The sequence below is a fragment of the Squalius cephalus genome, assembly GCF_949319135.1.
Source record: "Squalius cephalus genome assembly, chromosome: 10".
In the NCBI taxonomy this organism is placed as follows: Eukaryota; Metazoa; Chordata; class Actinopteri; order Cypriniformes; family Leuciscidae; genus Squalius; species Squalius cephalus.
This window is the reverse complement of record NC_137131.1, coordinates 24,350,117-24,365,164: the sequence shown is the minus strand read 5'-3', so window position 1 is coordinate 24,365,164 and position 15,048 is coordinate 24,350,117. Positions and strand designations below refer to the sequence as shown.

The window sequence follows — 15,048 nt, the reverse complement described above, 5'->3', positions numbered from 1 at the left end:
TTGTTGTAGTTGTAGGGACCAAACAAAAATCTCATAAAATATTGGTCCTAACTGCTCAGCACATTCCTTGAGTAAACGGCCCCCTATATTATCAGGCCCCGGTGCCTTCCTAATTTTACACTGTTTAAAAGCTGTTATCACATCCTCCACATCAAAAGGGACACATATATTCTCTCCGTTTATCCTACATTTATTTTTCAAATCCTCAATTTCCAGTTTAAAATCATACGCATCAAATTTCAATATAAAAGGTATAAAAGGCGGAAGTAAACATTGCGCAATGCTTTTCGCTGAGGAGCCGAACAGTGTCCAGTCCTCCGCGAAGGTACAGCAACATGGCGACGGGACGAGGCGTCTCCGTTCCCTGGACTCAGGGAACGAGGGTTACCATACGTAACCGAGACGTTCCCTTTCGTCAGCAGGGAACTCCGACGCCTCGTCGGGGGAGTTCCCCTGACGAATTGGGATCCCTACCAAAACGCCATGGTGCTGGCCCCTTCCAGCGCCCAGCTAAGCTACCCTGCAGCAGTTTCCAGAAATTTTGCGGGAGCTAGCTAGGGAATCACACTGCTGTTCCGCAAGACCCAATCAGTGGATATTGGATAACACTGGGAAAGCGTGCCCGTCCCCAAGGAAAATAATAATGGGGAGGAACGCTGCGGAAGCTGAGGCAGCCTAGAGGAAGGCCCTCAAATACACACATGTACTAACCACGCAGGGTAGTGAAACATATGGCAGTCCTTGAAGGTAGTCCCAGTCCGGAGGAGTGAGGAGCGCACTCAACAGGGACGACAGAATGAGTCTGTCAAGGGGAAGACACGGCTGAACTGCACGTGGCAATCCTGGGTCGCCGCAGGGACCACTGGAAAAGGCACCCAGTCTACTAGCAACTCCTTACTGAAGGTAGCAGACCTGGTGCCGGGCGGTCCGCAAGACCTGGCACCGGAGGGGGTGATGGAGGAACTCACGAGGTTAGCCGTTTGTTTGGTAACCAACGGAGCAAAAGACGCACGTATCCGCTCACGGAATGGCGCCGCAAGCCGACACCCCTATTCCCTCTAATTACTGGCCGTAGCAAGTACTCGGGAGGAAACAGGTTCCACACTTAGGCTATAAAACCTAGCGAACGTGTTCGGTGTCGCCCAGCCCGCAGCTCTACAAATGTCTGTTAGCGAGGCGCCTTGTGCCAGAGCCCAAGAAGCGGCAACACTCCTAGTGGAATGAGCCCGCAACCTGGGTGGGCAGGGCTCACCCTGGGACTCATAAGCCCTGGTGATAGCATCCACTAGCCAGTGGGCTAACCTCTGCTTGGAGACAGCCTTCCCCTTCTGCTGGCCTCCATAACAAACAAAGAGCTGATCTGAGGTCCTGAAGCTTTGCGTTCTGTCTATATAAACCCGGAGGGCCCGGACGGGACAGAGAAAAGCTAGGGCTGGGTCTGCCTCCTCCTGGGGCAGCGCTTGCAGGTTCACTACCTGGTCCGCGAAGGGAGTGGTAGGAACCTTGGGCACATAACCGAGCCGGGGTCTCAATATAACATGAGAAAGGCCAGGCCCGAACTCTAGGCACGATTCATCGACCGAAAAAGCCTGCAGGTCCCCCACCCTCTTGAAGGAAGCCAATGCTAACAGGAGCGCTGTCTAAATGGACAGGATATTAAGCTCGACTGTCAGCAAAGGCTCAAAAGGAGGACTTTGAAGCGCTCTAAGCACTAAAGTTAAGTCCCAAGAGGGTACAGGGTGCAAATCGCGAGGTGGATTTAACCTCCTAGCACCCTTGAGGAATCTGATGACCAGGTCGTGCTTCCCCACGGACTTATCATCAACTACATCGTGATGTGCGGATATTGCAGCAACATACACTTTGAGGGTGGAGGGAGACAACCTTCGCTCCAAGCCCTCTTGTAGGAAGGAGAGCACAACTCTGATCGGGCAAGTACGTGGGTTCTCCCGATGGGAAGAACACCAGCCGACGAACAGGTTCCACTACAGAGCATAGAGGCGCCTCGTAGAGGGGGCTCTAGCTGAAGAGATGGTATCTACCACTGCCTGTGGCAGGCCATCTAGAACCTCCGCGTCCCGTCCAGGGACCAGACATGGAGTTTCCAAAGGTCTGGACGCGGGTGCACTAGGGTGCCCCTTCTCTGAGACAGGAGGTCCGTCCTCAGAGGAATCGGCCAAGGAGGGGCTGTCGCGAGGAGCATGAGTTCTGGGAACCAAGTCCGGGTTGGCCAATACGGGGCCACCAGAAGGACCTGCTCCTCGTCCTCCCTGACCTTGCACAGAGTCTGTGCAAGAAGGCTCACTGGGGGAAATGCATACTTGCGTAGGTCCCGGGGCCAGCTGTGTGCCAGGGCATCCGTGCCGAGAGTTCCCTCGGTCAGGGAGTAATACCACTGGCAATGGGTCGTGTCCGGAGAGGCAAACACGTCCACCTGTGCGGCTCCGAAGATTCGCCAAATCAGCTGGATCACCTGGGGATGGAGTCGCCATTCTCCCGGAAGGGGGGACCGACGTGAAAGCTCGTCGGCCACACGATTGAGCTCCCCGGGGACATGAACGGCACGAAGCGACCTCAGATGCTTCTTACTCCACAGGAGGAGGTGGGAGGCGAGTTGCGACATACGACGGGAGCGTAGACCACCTTGTCTGTTGATGTACGCAACGGTCGCAGTGCTGTCCGTACGGACCAGTACGTGTTTGTGTCTGAGAAACCCCTTGAGGCGACACAAAGCTAGACGTACTGCTTGCAACTCTAGGCAGTTGATGTGCCAATGCAGCTGGGGCCCCGTCCACAGACCCGAGACTGCATGCCCTTTGTACGTGGCCCCCCAGCCCTTGGCAGAAGCATCTGTGAAAACCACAGCATGCCTGGAAACCTGGACTAGGGGCACTCCGGCCCGTAGAAACCCAGGATCCGACCAAGGGGTGAAGGTTTGGCGACAGTGCGGGGTGACTTTGACCCGGAACTTGCCGCTCTGCCACGCCCACCTCGGGACTCGATCGCGAAGCCAGTGCTGGAGCGGTCTCATATGCAACAGGCCGAGCGGCGTTACTGCGGCTGCGGCTGCCATATGCCCCAGGAGCCTCTGAAACTGTTTCAGTGGGACCGCTGACTTGCCTCGAAAAAACTTGAGGCAGTTGAGCACTGACTGGACGCGTTCCTCCGTGAGGCGCGCAGTCTGGGCGACCGAGTCCAGTTCCATACCGAGATAAGAGATCCTCTGCACAGGGGAGAGTTTGCTCTTGTCCCAGTTGACTCGAAGCCCCAACTGACTGAGGTGCCGGAGCACCATGTCCCTGTGATCGCACAACACATCCCGCGAGTGCGCCAGAATGAGCCAGTCGTCGAGATAGTTGAGAATGCGAACGCCTTGCTCTCTCATGGGAACAATGGCCGCCTCCGCGACTTTCGTGAAGACACGGGGCGACAGGGCCAGCCCGAAGGGTAGGACCTTGTACTGATATGCTCGACCCTCGAAAGCAAACCGAAGAAATGGTCTGTGTCGGGGAAGAATCGAGACATGAAAGTACGCGTCCTTCAGGTCGATCGCTGCAAACCAATCCTGGGGACAGATGCATTCGAAAATGCGTTTCTGCGTGAGCATCTTGAACGGGAGCTTGTGCAGGGCCCGATTCAATACACGCAGGTCCAGGATTGGCCGTAACCCACCGCCTTTCTTGGGTACAATGAAGTAAGGGCTGTAAAACCCTGACCTCATATCGGCTGGAGGGACCGGCTCGATCGCGTCCTTCGCCAGCAGGGCGTCGATCTCTTTCCGCAAGACCGGAGCATCCACTGGACGCACACGGGTGAAGTGGATGCCCCTGAACTTGGGAGGCCGGCGTGCAAACTGAATTGCATAGCCGAGCCGGATGGTGCGAATGAGCCAGTGCGACGGCCTCGGGAGCGCTAGCCAGGCTCCGAGAAACTGCCGCAACGAGCCCACCCGGACCGCCGGCGTACCCGCGGAGGGGCAGCGAGGCGGAAGGCAGAGACACGGCTCCGGTGGCATTGTAGCGGCCGAGAGCGGGGTCTGAGTGTGTACTTGAACAACACCTACCTGCTTCCACCAAGGGACAGACGGCAGAGAAGACCCGAAAGTGTTCTGCTGCGGGCTGTCGCCTGGCGAGAGAAGGGGAGGAGACAAGAAGCGGGCCCCGAGGGCGGCTGCTGGCCTCGACGCCTTCCCGCCCAGCGGCAGACAGGAGTGGCGTGACCGAGGTGGCGCCACTGCTATCTGAGAGCTGGGGAGAGGGGACTGAGAGTGGCGAGACCCGAGGGTGGCGCACAATGCCGTCCCACTCTCTAACGGGAGAGACTGCTTGTTCAGCAGACCCAACCGTGAATGACCCAGAGGAGGAAGAAACTGCTCTTTTAATGAAGTTTTGGGTACCACCGACCGGCTGGTCGGCGGCAGAAAAGAAAAAACAAACACAGGATTCTCCACCCGGCCCTCCCCCGGGGGAAGGAGAGGAGCAGAGGCCCCCTCCTGAAGAGCAGCTGTTCGGTCCTCCGGGTCGCCCGTCTCAGGAACGCTTCTTCCCCCTGGTGTTCTTCTTAGGGGTCGAAGACGGCTGAGCGGGCGGGGGAGCCCTCTTGCGACCGGCACCCCGCCTCCTGGGTTTAGACTGCTGCCCAGGAGGAGGAGCAGAGGGGGCCGCAGGAGGGCGCCCTCGGCGACGAGCAGTCTGTGGTTCCTCGGCCGCAGAAGACGGACCAGCAGCAGTCCGCTTCCTGGGCAGGACATGCCGAAGCGCCTCAGACTGCTTCTGGGCGGTGGAGAACTCTTGGGCGAAGTCCCCCACCGCGTCGCCGAAAAGGCCCCCTCGGGATACCGGGGCATTCAGAAACCTGGCTTTCTCTGAATCCCGCATATCCGCGAGGGTAAGACAAAGGTGGCGCTCCTGGACCACCAAAGTGGACATCGCCCGACCCAGAGAACGTGCGGTGACTTTCGTCGCCCGTAGGGCGAAGACCGTCGCCACACGCAGCTCCTGCAGCACCCCTGGGTCGGGACCACCCTGCTGCACGTCATGAAGTGCTTTGGCCTGGTGAACCTGAAGCAACGCCATGGCATGCAGGGCGGAAGCGGCTTCTCCACACGCCGTGTAGGCCTTCGCGGTCAGACCGGAAGAGAATCTACAGGCGCGGGAGGGGAGTGAAGGGGCACCCCGCTAAGTGGAAGCGACCTTCGGACACAACTGCATCGCTACTGATCGCTCCACTGGGGGGATTCCCTCGTATCCCTTCACCGCTCCACCATCCAGGGTGGTGAGGTAGGAGGAATGAGATGGTCTATGTCTGGCAGTCAGGGGTGCCGTCCATGACTTCGTCAACTCCTCATGCACTTCCGGGGAAGAATGGGACCGGAGCGGGACGCTGAGAACCAGCGCGGGCCGCCCCGATACACCAATCATCAAGCCGCGAAGGTTCGGGACACGGTGGAGGGTTCCACACGAGCCCGACATTCGCGGCCGCCCGGGCAAGCATAGCGGCCAACTCAGGATCCGGCTCGGCCGCAGCCACCACACCCGAAGGGGGTAGACCCGCCGAGTCGTCACCTGAGGATGACCGCTCTCCCTCCGATGCAGCGATAGACATCGCATCGTCAGGTGGCGCCCCGAAGGAGACTACCGGAACCGCACGGCGCGGCTCCAGCGGCTCCAACAGGGGCACTGATGGCAACGGCGCTACTGAGGAGTGGGAACCTCGTGAGGATCTTTCACCTGGCGAGGTATTCCGCACTGTAACCCTCATACGCTCACCAACAGCCACAGCCGAAGTAGCCGCCCGCTGGACTGAACCAGCAGACGAACTAGAACGGGTGTAGACTGAAGGGACACCCTCAGCAACTTTCTGCTGAAGGATTCTTAGTCTTGAGCGGAGCGCCGCCAGAGTCATGTTCCCACAATGAGAACATGACTCGTTCACAAATGCTGCCTCTGCGTGTGCTAAGCCCAAACACGAGACACAGTAATTGTGACCATCACCCTGCGACAGAAGTCTACCGCATCCAGAAACGCACGGGCGAGATGACATCTTTGTCACGTAGACAAAGGCGCAGGTCGCCCGTAAAAGCTCTTTCAGGAAAAAGAGAGAACCTCTTTTTCAAGTGCCGAAGCACACAGGGACCCACCGCGGCCACACACGGGGAAACTGCAAGGCCGTGTGGGCACTCAATACCAGCCGTGAAAACGGCTTTTTTTTAAAAAATTTATAAGCACAGCTGGTAGAAAGCGGCGATCGCTGAAGAGGCTGTAACACCGGCACCAAAGAGGACTCTTCCTGAAGAGAGACTCGTTGAAAACTCAAAAAAAAAACTTCTCAGGCAGAAACAGCAGCACACAAAGCAATCCTGTTCGGCTCCGAGGCGATAAGCATTGCGCAATGTTTACTTTCGCCTTTTATACCCGCGCTGGTAGGCGGGCCGCGGAATGCAAATATTGCATGCCAATTCAGTTTCTCTTTCATTGGCTCGTTGTTAACTCTCTCGAAGGCAATTGGCTCCCTAGCGTGATCCCAATTCGTCAGGGGAACTCCCCCGACGAGGCGTCGGAGTTCCCTGCTGACGAAAGGGAACTACAAATTTCATCTGTTACTTGATCAATGTCCAAACCAGAGTCCATAAAAACAGTCCAGTCTGTACAATCCAGACACCCTTTTAAACGTAACGTAGCATCTTCAGAACAGTCTTTCATCTTGATTACCTGTGCCTTTTCACGTTTCAGAACAGTTTTATACATAGGGACAAATAACACCATATTATGATCTGAGGTTCCCAAAGGTGGTTTACCAAATGACTTATAAGCTCCTTTAATCGATCCATAACACAAATCCAAAATTGAATCCTTACGTGTTGGGCAAGTTACATACTGATTAAAATGGCCCAGTGATTTCTTCAAAGTACACTTATTAAAATCTCCCAGAATAAAACAGGGTCTGTCAGGAGATGCAGATTGCAGTTCATGAACCACACGTTCAATCTCCCTTACTGCATTATCTTCATTTGCTCGGGGATGGATGAAAACAACCGTAACGAACAGCTGAGGAAACTCCCGGGGCAAGTACTGAGGTCTTAGTGCCACAGTCAGTAACTCAATGTCTTTCGTGCACACTCTCCCCTTAACGTACACAGATTTGCACCAGTTTTCTCTAATATACAGACATACCCCACCTCCTTGCGCTTTACCGGTTACCGGAAAGATACCTGTGAGTGGAAAGATACCAGTGGAAGACATAGCCCATAGCTGGACTGATCACCCGACCACGTGGAACGTAAATATAAGTTAACCAAACCTCTTTCCAAAGGCCTTGGCATTAGGTTGTTGCTATATGAGATTGCTATTTGTGTAGAGACTGTATCTAGGGTCAGTGTATTCAGATAGATACATAAGACACATTATCTGTATTCATAGTAAATGCTTATTTACTATTTCATACCAGCATCCAGAAAGACCACAATTGACTCCCCCATAGACTTCTAATTACCCATTTATTGCTTCGTCTAATCTGTTGCTCATCTACTTGGCATTCATTTTGTTAACGTCCATTTGTGTAGTAGTTTGTAGTTTCTGTTTATTAATAAAAATTTTCTTAGTAGTTTAGTCATTTTCCTTAGGAGTATTTAGTGAGTGTGATATTTTACTCTTGCATATATTTTTGTTAATAAAATCATTTTTATTGCAAACTGTGTCATTCTTGTGATGATAATCGGAGGCTCTACAAGCTCGCCAGAATCTCACTAAATCCTACAGATTGATCAAATGATGAACTTCCTATAATTTATATAATTCTAATTATTTTAACAATCTTCCATGATTGTTCTTTATTGTCAAGGTTAAGTTCCTTGGCTGGTGCACCGTAAAATAGGAAGGAATCATCTGAAACTCTCACACTCGCCTTAGATGATGTGTGACCAAAAACTCAATATTAACCCTCTGGGGTCTGGGGTGTTTTTGGGGTCCTTGAGATGTTCTGACATGCCCTGACATTTGTGCTTTTTTCAGTTGCTTATAAACATATTAATGGCAAAAAAAAATTACACACTATTTAGCACAAACAGGGCTACCATAATATGTGAGCAACAAGAATGTACATGTCTGCATTTTTGAGAGAATAATGTTTATGCGTGGTTATTGAAAAAACTAAAAACTAAAGTTTCTGAAATAAGGCCACAAAACACATACTAAATATGTGGCAATAAGACTTTTGACTAATGGATTTCATCGCCTAGTGTTTTTTCTTCAAAATGATATGAAAATCATCCTGCCTAATCATCCACAAAAAAACGATACATTGATTTTAGTTTTGTGAAACACTTTTAGTTTGGAAAGCCAATATGCGGATGGGGCGTAAACGCTCCAACAGCATCATGCATATGTAGTAGTTCACACCTGGTGAGACTACGTCCCTGCATACTTAATGAGCCATTCATTCAGGTGACGTGTCACCTATAGCTAACTTAAATATACAAGCTTCATAAAAATGATCATTCTAGGAGAAAATTTCAGATGGCATTTAGAGGCTTTTGCATCTGAACTCTTCATATATACACACACACATATATATATGCATGCACATACATACTTTATAATCTTTTCAAAACTAGTCAACGTCTTTCAAAACTAAAGTATACATTTTATCATACGTATTTCAAAGTAAAGGATTCATTAGTTAGTTGATGACTTTATTTTTGACAAAACACATACAGTATATATTCCTCATCTCAGTATAGCAATAGAGTTTGCTAAAAGCTGTTCATTCAATACAGCAGTATTTGAAAATCGATCATATTTTGTAAAATTACATTTATATTTGCATTTATGTCAAAACCTAGACACTTTTAAACATCAAAAGGACATTTATTAATATGTATTCGTGTCAAAATGACAAATAAACAGATTTTCCTATTCAATTTTGCATGGAAACGCTTCCAAGACGCTTGCGTGTCGCGTGAAAAATAGGCGTCGGTTCTATTTCTAGAATGCACGCGTTTTCCACGCGGCTCGTGCCGCGCCTGAGACGCGCGTCTCACACAGGCAGTGTGCAAACTCTAAACTGTTAACATGGATGGGAGCCGAAATAAAAACGGACACGCCACGCAGCTGAGACGCTTACGCCACGCATCCAGTGTTTCACCGGCCTTATCCAGCGGATGTGGGCGTTTCACAGGTTTGTATGGATCGCCTCACATTTGCGTTTGAATAGCGCGGTCTCCGTAGACGGAGTCACATTAAAACTTAATTAGCTGAGATGAGAACGACTGACATCTCTCTCTTTACATACATATTATATAAACTGTGAATATTTGTTTTTTATAAAAATTACTTCATTTGAAAGAAGATAATTCAAGCTTCATGCCTGTGTGACTGTATGCCTGTTTGACATGAGTATTCGCTGAGTTACAGTTCATTTTCGGACGCGTTTCAGAATTGACTTCACTGACGGAGAGTAGGCAGAACTCGCATCATGTTTATTTTTCTTTATTTGGCGAAAAGCACAACACTTTGTTTTTATTATGAGCATACACAAAAAAAATACACACTAAACAGGATCGATTGATGTATAACACAAGCATATAAGATAAAAATAAAATTTTTTTTTTTTTTTTTTTTTTTGCACTCATACGAAAAAAAACGAGCCTATCGCGCCGGCGCGATAGCCGACCTCAGGGGGTTAATATTAATACTGAATATAAATATTAATATTTAAGACCATAAATCACTACATTACTGAGTTGTGGTGCAAATTTATTTTTACAGGCATCCACATGAGCAACAATTACCATCCAAATAGGGCTTTAGTATTTTTTTTTTTTTTTGTCATTTTGGTTAATGCTAGCAGTAGTGACATCAAATGTGTGTACCTGTCGTATTGGTTCAGGCACTCTGTACAGGCAGCAGGTGTGTGTAAGTTTGACTGCTGTATCCAGATTGATTCGATGACCCACAGAAACATACACAGGTTTGGTGCTGCTTTGAGAACTGCGGAGAGCCTGAAGAAAAACACACACACACACACACACACACACACACACACACACACACACACACACACACACACAAAAAAAAAAAACATATTTACTAATAGATTTACTTCCAACCAAACAATCTATCCTTAATTTACTCATTATAAAATAAAATAAAACATAACATATGAACAATTTTCAGCCACAAATATTTTCAATGTTATTATTACACCCACTGAATGCGTTGCTGCCCCTGAACACCACCAGGTCTCACTCATCCGAATTCTGATTCTGTCACACCTGTTTCTCATTTCTCTAACTACTGGTGACTTACTTAAGAAGCATGGTTTATTGTCTCGAACTGATTCTCTGTGTTCTGATATAAGCCTGCTTAACTCTGTGAGAATTTGTTATTCATTTCCTATTCACTGACCCCGGCCTGTTTCACACGGTTTAGATTAATTTTAAAGATTCTTACTTAGTTCAGGATCTGACCCTTCCAGTTGAGATGGCCAAATTTTAAGTTGGAGTCAGCATTGTTTTCAGAACTGCTTAAGGGTTATTGAACCTAAGCAACTGAACAACACCCAGGTCAACATGTTCTGACAGGAGCGATTTCAGGACTCCCTGCATTTTATGCCCACAATGGCCTACAGCAAAGTCAAAAGGCCACACAGTTTCACCCCATCAGTCTTTTGATTGAGCCATAGATCTCCTGCCTGGCACTAAACATCCTCACAGTTGTATTTATTCATTACCTTAACCTGAATCACATGCCAAAGATAGATGAAGGTCTGCATCCATGTATTGATTATTGGGCATTAAATGACATCACAATTAAATTACGTTATCTGCTTTCGCTAGTGCCGGTAGCCCTCGAACAATTACGCCAAGTTCTTCTCCAAATTGGACCTACGTAATGCATACAACCTTTGCATTTGAGAAAGAGACAAATGGAAGATCATCTTTTCTACAAGCACAGGGCACAAAGAATGACGTTCGGGCTATCTTCCAAGCCTATGTCAATAAAGAATTCTGTGACATGTAAATGTTTATATTGATGACACCTTATCCCCCACATTAGAAGTGCTCCAATGCCTAATTCACTGCTCTAAGTGGACTGATTATCTGTGTCCTGACCCAAACCCGTTGTACACTAAGTGGATTTTATATCAGACTGATTACCGTGCACTTCTGATTGAATATTTTGCACTCCTGGCATAAATTAAGAAATGAATGTCACTGCAACAGTTTTATCATAAACAATGGTCAAATATCGAAGCTGTTTTTACATGCACTGAACGTTGAACAACAATAATCTGGGGCCCCTGGCGATCTTTGCATTTAAAGGGGATAAAAAAGAGAAAAAAACACCAAGCCGGAGCCGGAGAACACCAAGCATTGCAATCTTGGAACTGTCGTAGCCCCAGATGGACGAGCAGGGCTGTTGCAATGGCTGTTGCAAAAACACAACGTAGGGGCACACACCCAAAGAACCTTGTAACCCATGGCTACCACGTAAACATTAAGTTAGTACACAACAGTGGCGACTGTAGCAAGCCGAGTCAGAGGGTGTTTGGAAGGTGTGGGACCATGACTGACACGTTACATAGGAAAAGAATTTCAGCTTTGGCATGCACTTAGTATTGTTGAGGGTGCACCATGGGCAGGTGACAGCAGAGCTGTTTGTCTTTCATGTGGAAAACAACTAACCCCTAAATAAAAAAAGTATTATTATTTGTAATAAAACTTTAAAACTTTACCTTAGTTTTCACTATAATAATTGTGCAATATCCATCCAATATTGTCCAATATTGTGTAAATGTACATATCCGATTATACTTTTTAAAGCAAGTGCATTTACTTTTGCTATTCCTGAATATTAAGAATATTAGGCCTATAAGTCCTGCATCGATTCAGTCTTCCATGTATTTTGTGGCTTATAGAAATTACGAATAATGAATTTAAAGCATATAAGCACTGACACCGTAAGGAGAACAACACATTATATTGGTGTTGTACTGCGCATTTTGTGAATCTGAAGCTGTTATTTGAAGTCCTGCATACCTAACATCTTCCATTAGCATATGCTGAGTTTGGTTGAACAGTAAAAGTCATTTTAACAGAAGGCCAGAATTTTTTATTTTGTAAAATCTTTGGCAAGTGTCCAAATAAACTCGTACAGTGTGATTAACAGCTTGGGTGACTGGAAAGGGGTCGTTCTTTGATCGCTTTCTGTATATATTTTAATCATAGTTTGAATAAGCTTATTTCCATCCTACTAAGAGAAACGATGGGAAGTTGATCTTTTAGTCACTGGCTTGATTTACTGATGCATAAGCAGTATTGAACGATTTTGAGAGAAAGATTATCTGTCTGAACAAGATTGCACATCAGAAATCACTGATCTCGCTGCTGGAGAGGCATCGGCACTAAAAGCTCCGGGATGACATCTCGCTTTAATGGCAGGGTACACGCGGCAGCAGGTTGCCACACCACAGATCTGGCTCTTCGGGCCACCAGACAAACCGCTGCGTCGATTGGAAGGTTCATGGCAGTGATGGTGGCCACGGAAAGAGTTTTCTCCTCAATGCCCCTGTTTCGACATCTGAACTTTTTGGCACCTCCGTTGAGACGGTGGTGGAAAAGTTCAGAGAGGCAAAGGCGCGCTCGGCTGCATTCAAATCATGCATTCTGCTGCGGTCCAAATCCACGTTCTGAATGACGTTCCAAACAGCCAGGGGAGCCTGGCCCATCTCGGTTCGAGGATCGGAGACAGGGCCAGAGGTTCAGCGTCGCCTCTCGCCCTCCTCCTCTTCCTACAAGGAGTAGGTCGCAGAGGAGGCGCGGCTCAAGGAAGAAGAGGGATCTGAGGGAGGTGATCCAGCACAGGCGCTCAAAGCGTCAGTGAAGGATCCCCTTCCTCTGAGGGTGAACAACATCCACCCTCTCCTCTCTTCTTCCTCTCCCCCCTATTTTTCTTTACCCCAGGTGCTTCTTACATCAGGCCTGAGACCTGGACCTATGATGATAATTTCCCATTAAACGGAATGCTTCTGAAGGTCTGGAGTCGGGCTTGGTAGTGAGTGCGCCCTTTCTAGATTTGGGTGGTAGGCCTTCATTCAAAGAATAAAATTTCGGCCGCCGCTCTATGAGCAGCAGGATGATCTTGGTAGGTCTTTATGTAAGGTTGTTAAATTTTAGACCTTGGGTTCCCTGTTTAGAAAGTATTAAGGGGTATGTTTGATAGGAAAGGATATTAAAATTAGGAATTAGAGCCCTAAAGTTCACTTTTTTATTGGTAGGCTTGCATACCTTATCATAGGCCTCCTCTTGTGTTAGAGTCGTTAGGTTTATGTAGGAGGTGGTGCCAATCTTGGTCACCCAGTGATGTACAGGTTGACTTCATCTCATAGAGAAATCTCTAGTGAGGCCACCGTGCACGAGAGCTTCAAACAGATTCTGTTAGCATGAGATGGCTTCCTCCCATTTGGGGGTTTCTCCTGAGGCCACCGCTTTTTTTTATAAAACTCCAGTAGACCAACCAAGCACTGGCCCTCATCGGGCCACTTGGATAGCCACCTTGTATTTGTTTAGTAGGTCTCCTCTCACTTCTGAGAGTTGTTTTGAGACTATAGCTTGAACTTCAGACATAGGATATTCAAGTGGCATCCCCACGAGAGCTGCCTTAATATCTGGATAAGGCATGTGTACTAGGAGTTTGTTGGAGACGATCTGCTAAGAAGCTTTTTCGTCCCTCAGTATCTGAGCGTAGGCTCTTTAGAGTTAGATCATCTACAGGTTATCTCTTTAAGGTCTCGTTTTCCCTGGTAGTGGCTAGAGTCATGTAGCCTAGGCCCGCCTGTGCATTAGGCGATAATAATAGTGGATGTTAAGGGTAGAATAAATAGCAGCATAGGTAGCAGGCTATTCCTAAGCCTCCCATGCAGGTATATTCTGGGCGTTGTCAGACCTGTTTCTCTGGAAAGAGAGAGTTGGAAGCAGTAATGCTGAGGTCTCTGCTTTCAAAGCTGTATATTGTAGCTAGAAATTCCCAGCTAGTCTTTAGGTTGGTTATCTAGGTCCCTTGAATTAATATTCAAGTCATAAGGTGAAAATGTTGCTGACTTCATAGCTGAGGCCTCCATTTCCGACATTTTGTCACGAGCCACAATTGGCATGCACTCCCTCAGCATGGTGGGATTGTACTCCGTTCCCCAATAGCGTCATCGACTTAGTGCGAGTTCTCTTTCAAAAGGGAATGTCTAGGTTACGACTGTAATCTCTGTTCCCTGAGAACAGGGAATGAGACACTGCGTCATTAGCCATGCCTCGGGGATGCCTGCTGAACAGTCTCTTCAGACGAAAGTGGATGACGTTCTCTAGACCAGGGGTTCCCAAACTTTTCCATTCCAGGACCCACCTAGACAAGAATAATCTATCTCAAGACCCACCAAAATAATTTTAAAGCATGAATGTGGGGTGGGAGGCATTAGCTCTCTTTAGACAGTTTTTTTTTTCTTGTCATAGAATGAATGACATATAAGTTTGATTGCAATACAAACTTATGGTACATTATCAAAAATTTGAGAATTAAAATAGCAGCCTAATGGCTGTTGAAATAATGTGAAGAATACCGAGTAGTTTTTGTCTGCTGCCTTAACTGATTTAACCAGACATGGCAGAACAAATTTAAAGAAATGAAAAAGATTAAGAAAGCTTAATCTTAACCCTCTGGGGTCTAAGGTGTTTTTGGGGCCCTTGGGATGTTTTGACATGCCCTGACATTTGTGCTTTTTTCAGTTATTTATAAACATGATAATGGCAAAGGTGTAAATTCACTCTATATAGCAGAAACAGGGCAACCATAATATGTGAGCAACATGTATGTAGATGTTTGTATTTTTAAGAGAATAATGTTTATGCGTGGTTATTGAAAAAAATAAAAATGAAAGTTGCTGAAATAAGACCACAAAACTCATACTAAATATGTGTCCACAAGACTTTTGACTAATGGATGTTGTCGCTTCGAGTTCTGGCTTCAAAATTATGTGAAAATAGTCTTGCTTTATCGTTCA

At 47.7% G+C, this 15,048-nt stretch overlaps 1 protein-coding gene across 5 annotated transcripts in view; it reads right to left on the bottom strand.

The window, feature by feature from the left end:
- The window catches only part of LOC307165178 (endonuclease V-like), a 301,965-nt gene that overhangs the window by 43,081 nt on the left and 243,836 nt on the right, over positions 1 to 15,048 (bottom strand). For 2 of the 5 annotated variants that reach the window (XM_079882553.1, XM_079882552.1), the window contains exon 7: positions 9,869 to 9,997. The exons of 2 other annotated variants lie outside the window; for them this stretch is intronic. In XM_079882553.1, the coding sequence (XP_079738679.1) occupies positions 9,882 to 9,997 (116 nt within the window). In that variant the 3' untranslated portion in view covers positions 9,869 to 9,881. Of the gene's footprint in view, positions 1 to 9,620; positions 9,998 to 15,048 lie in introns of those variants that run through there. One more of the 5 variants, XM_079882551.1, reaches the window with a different exon arrangement.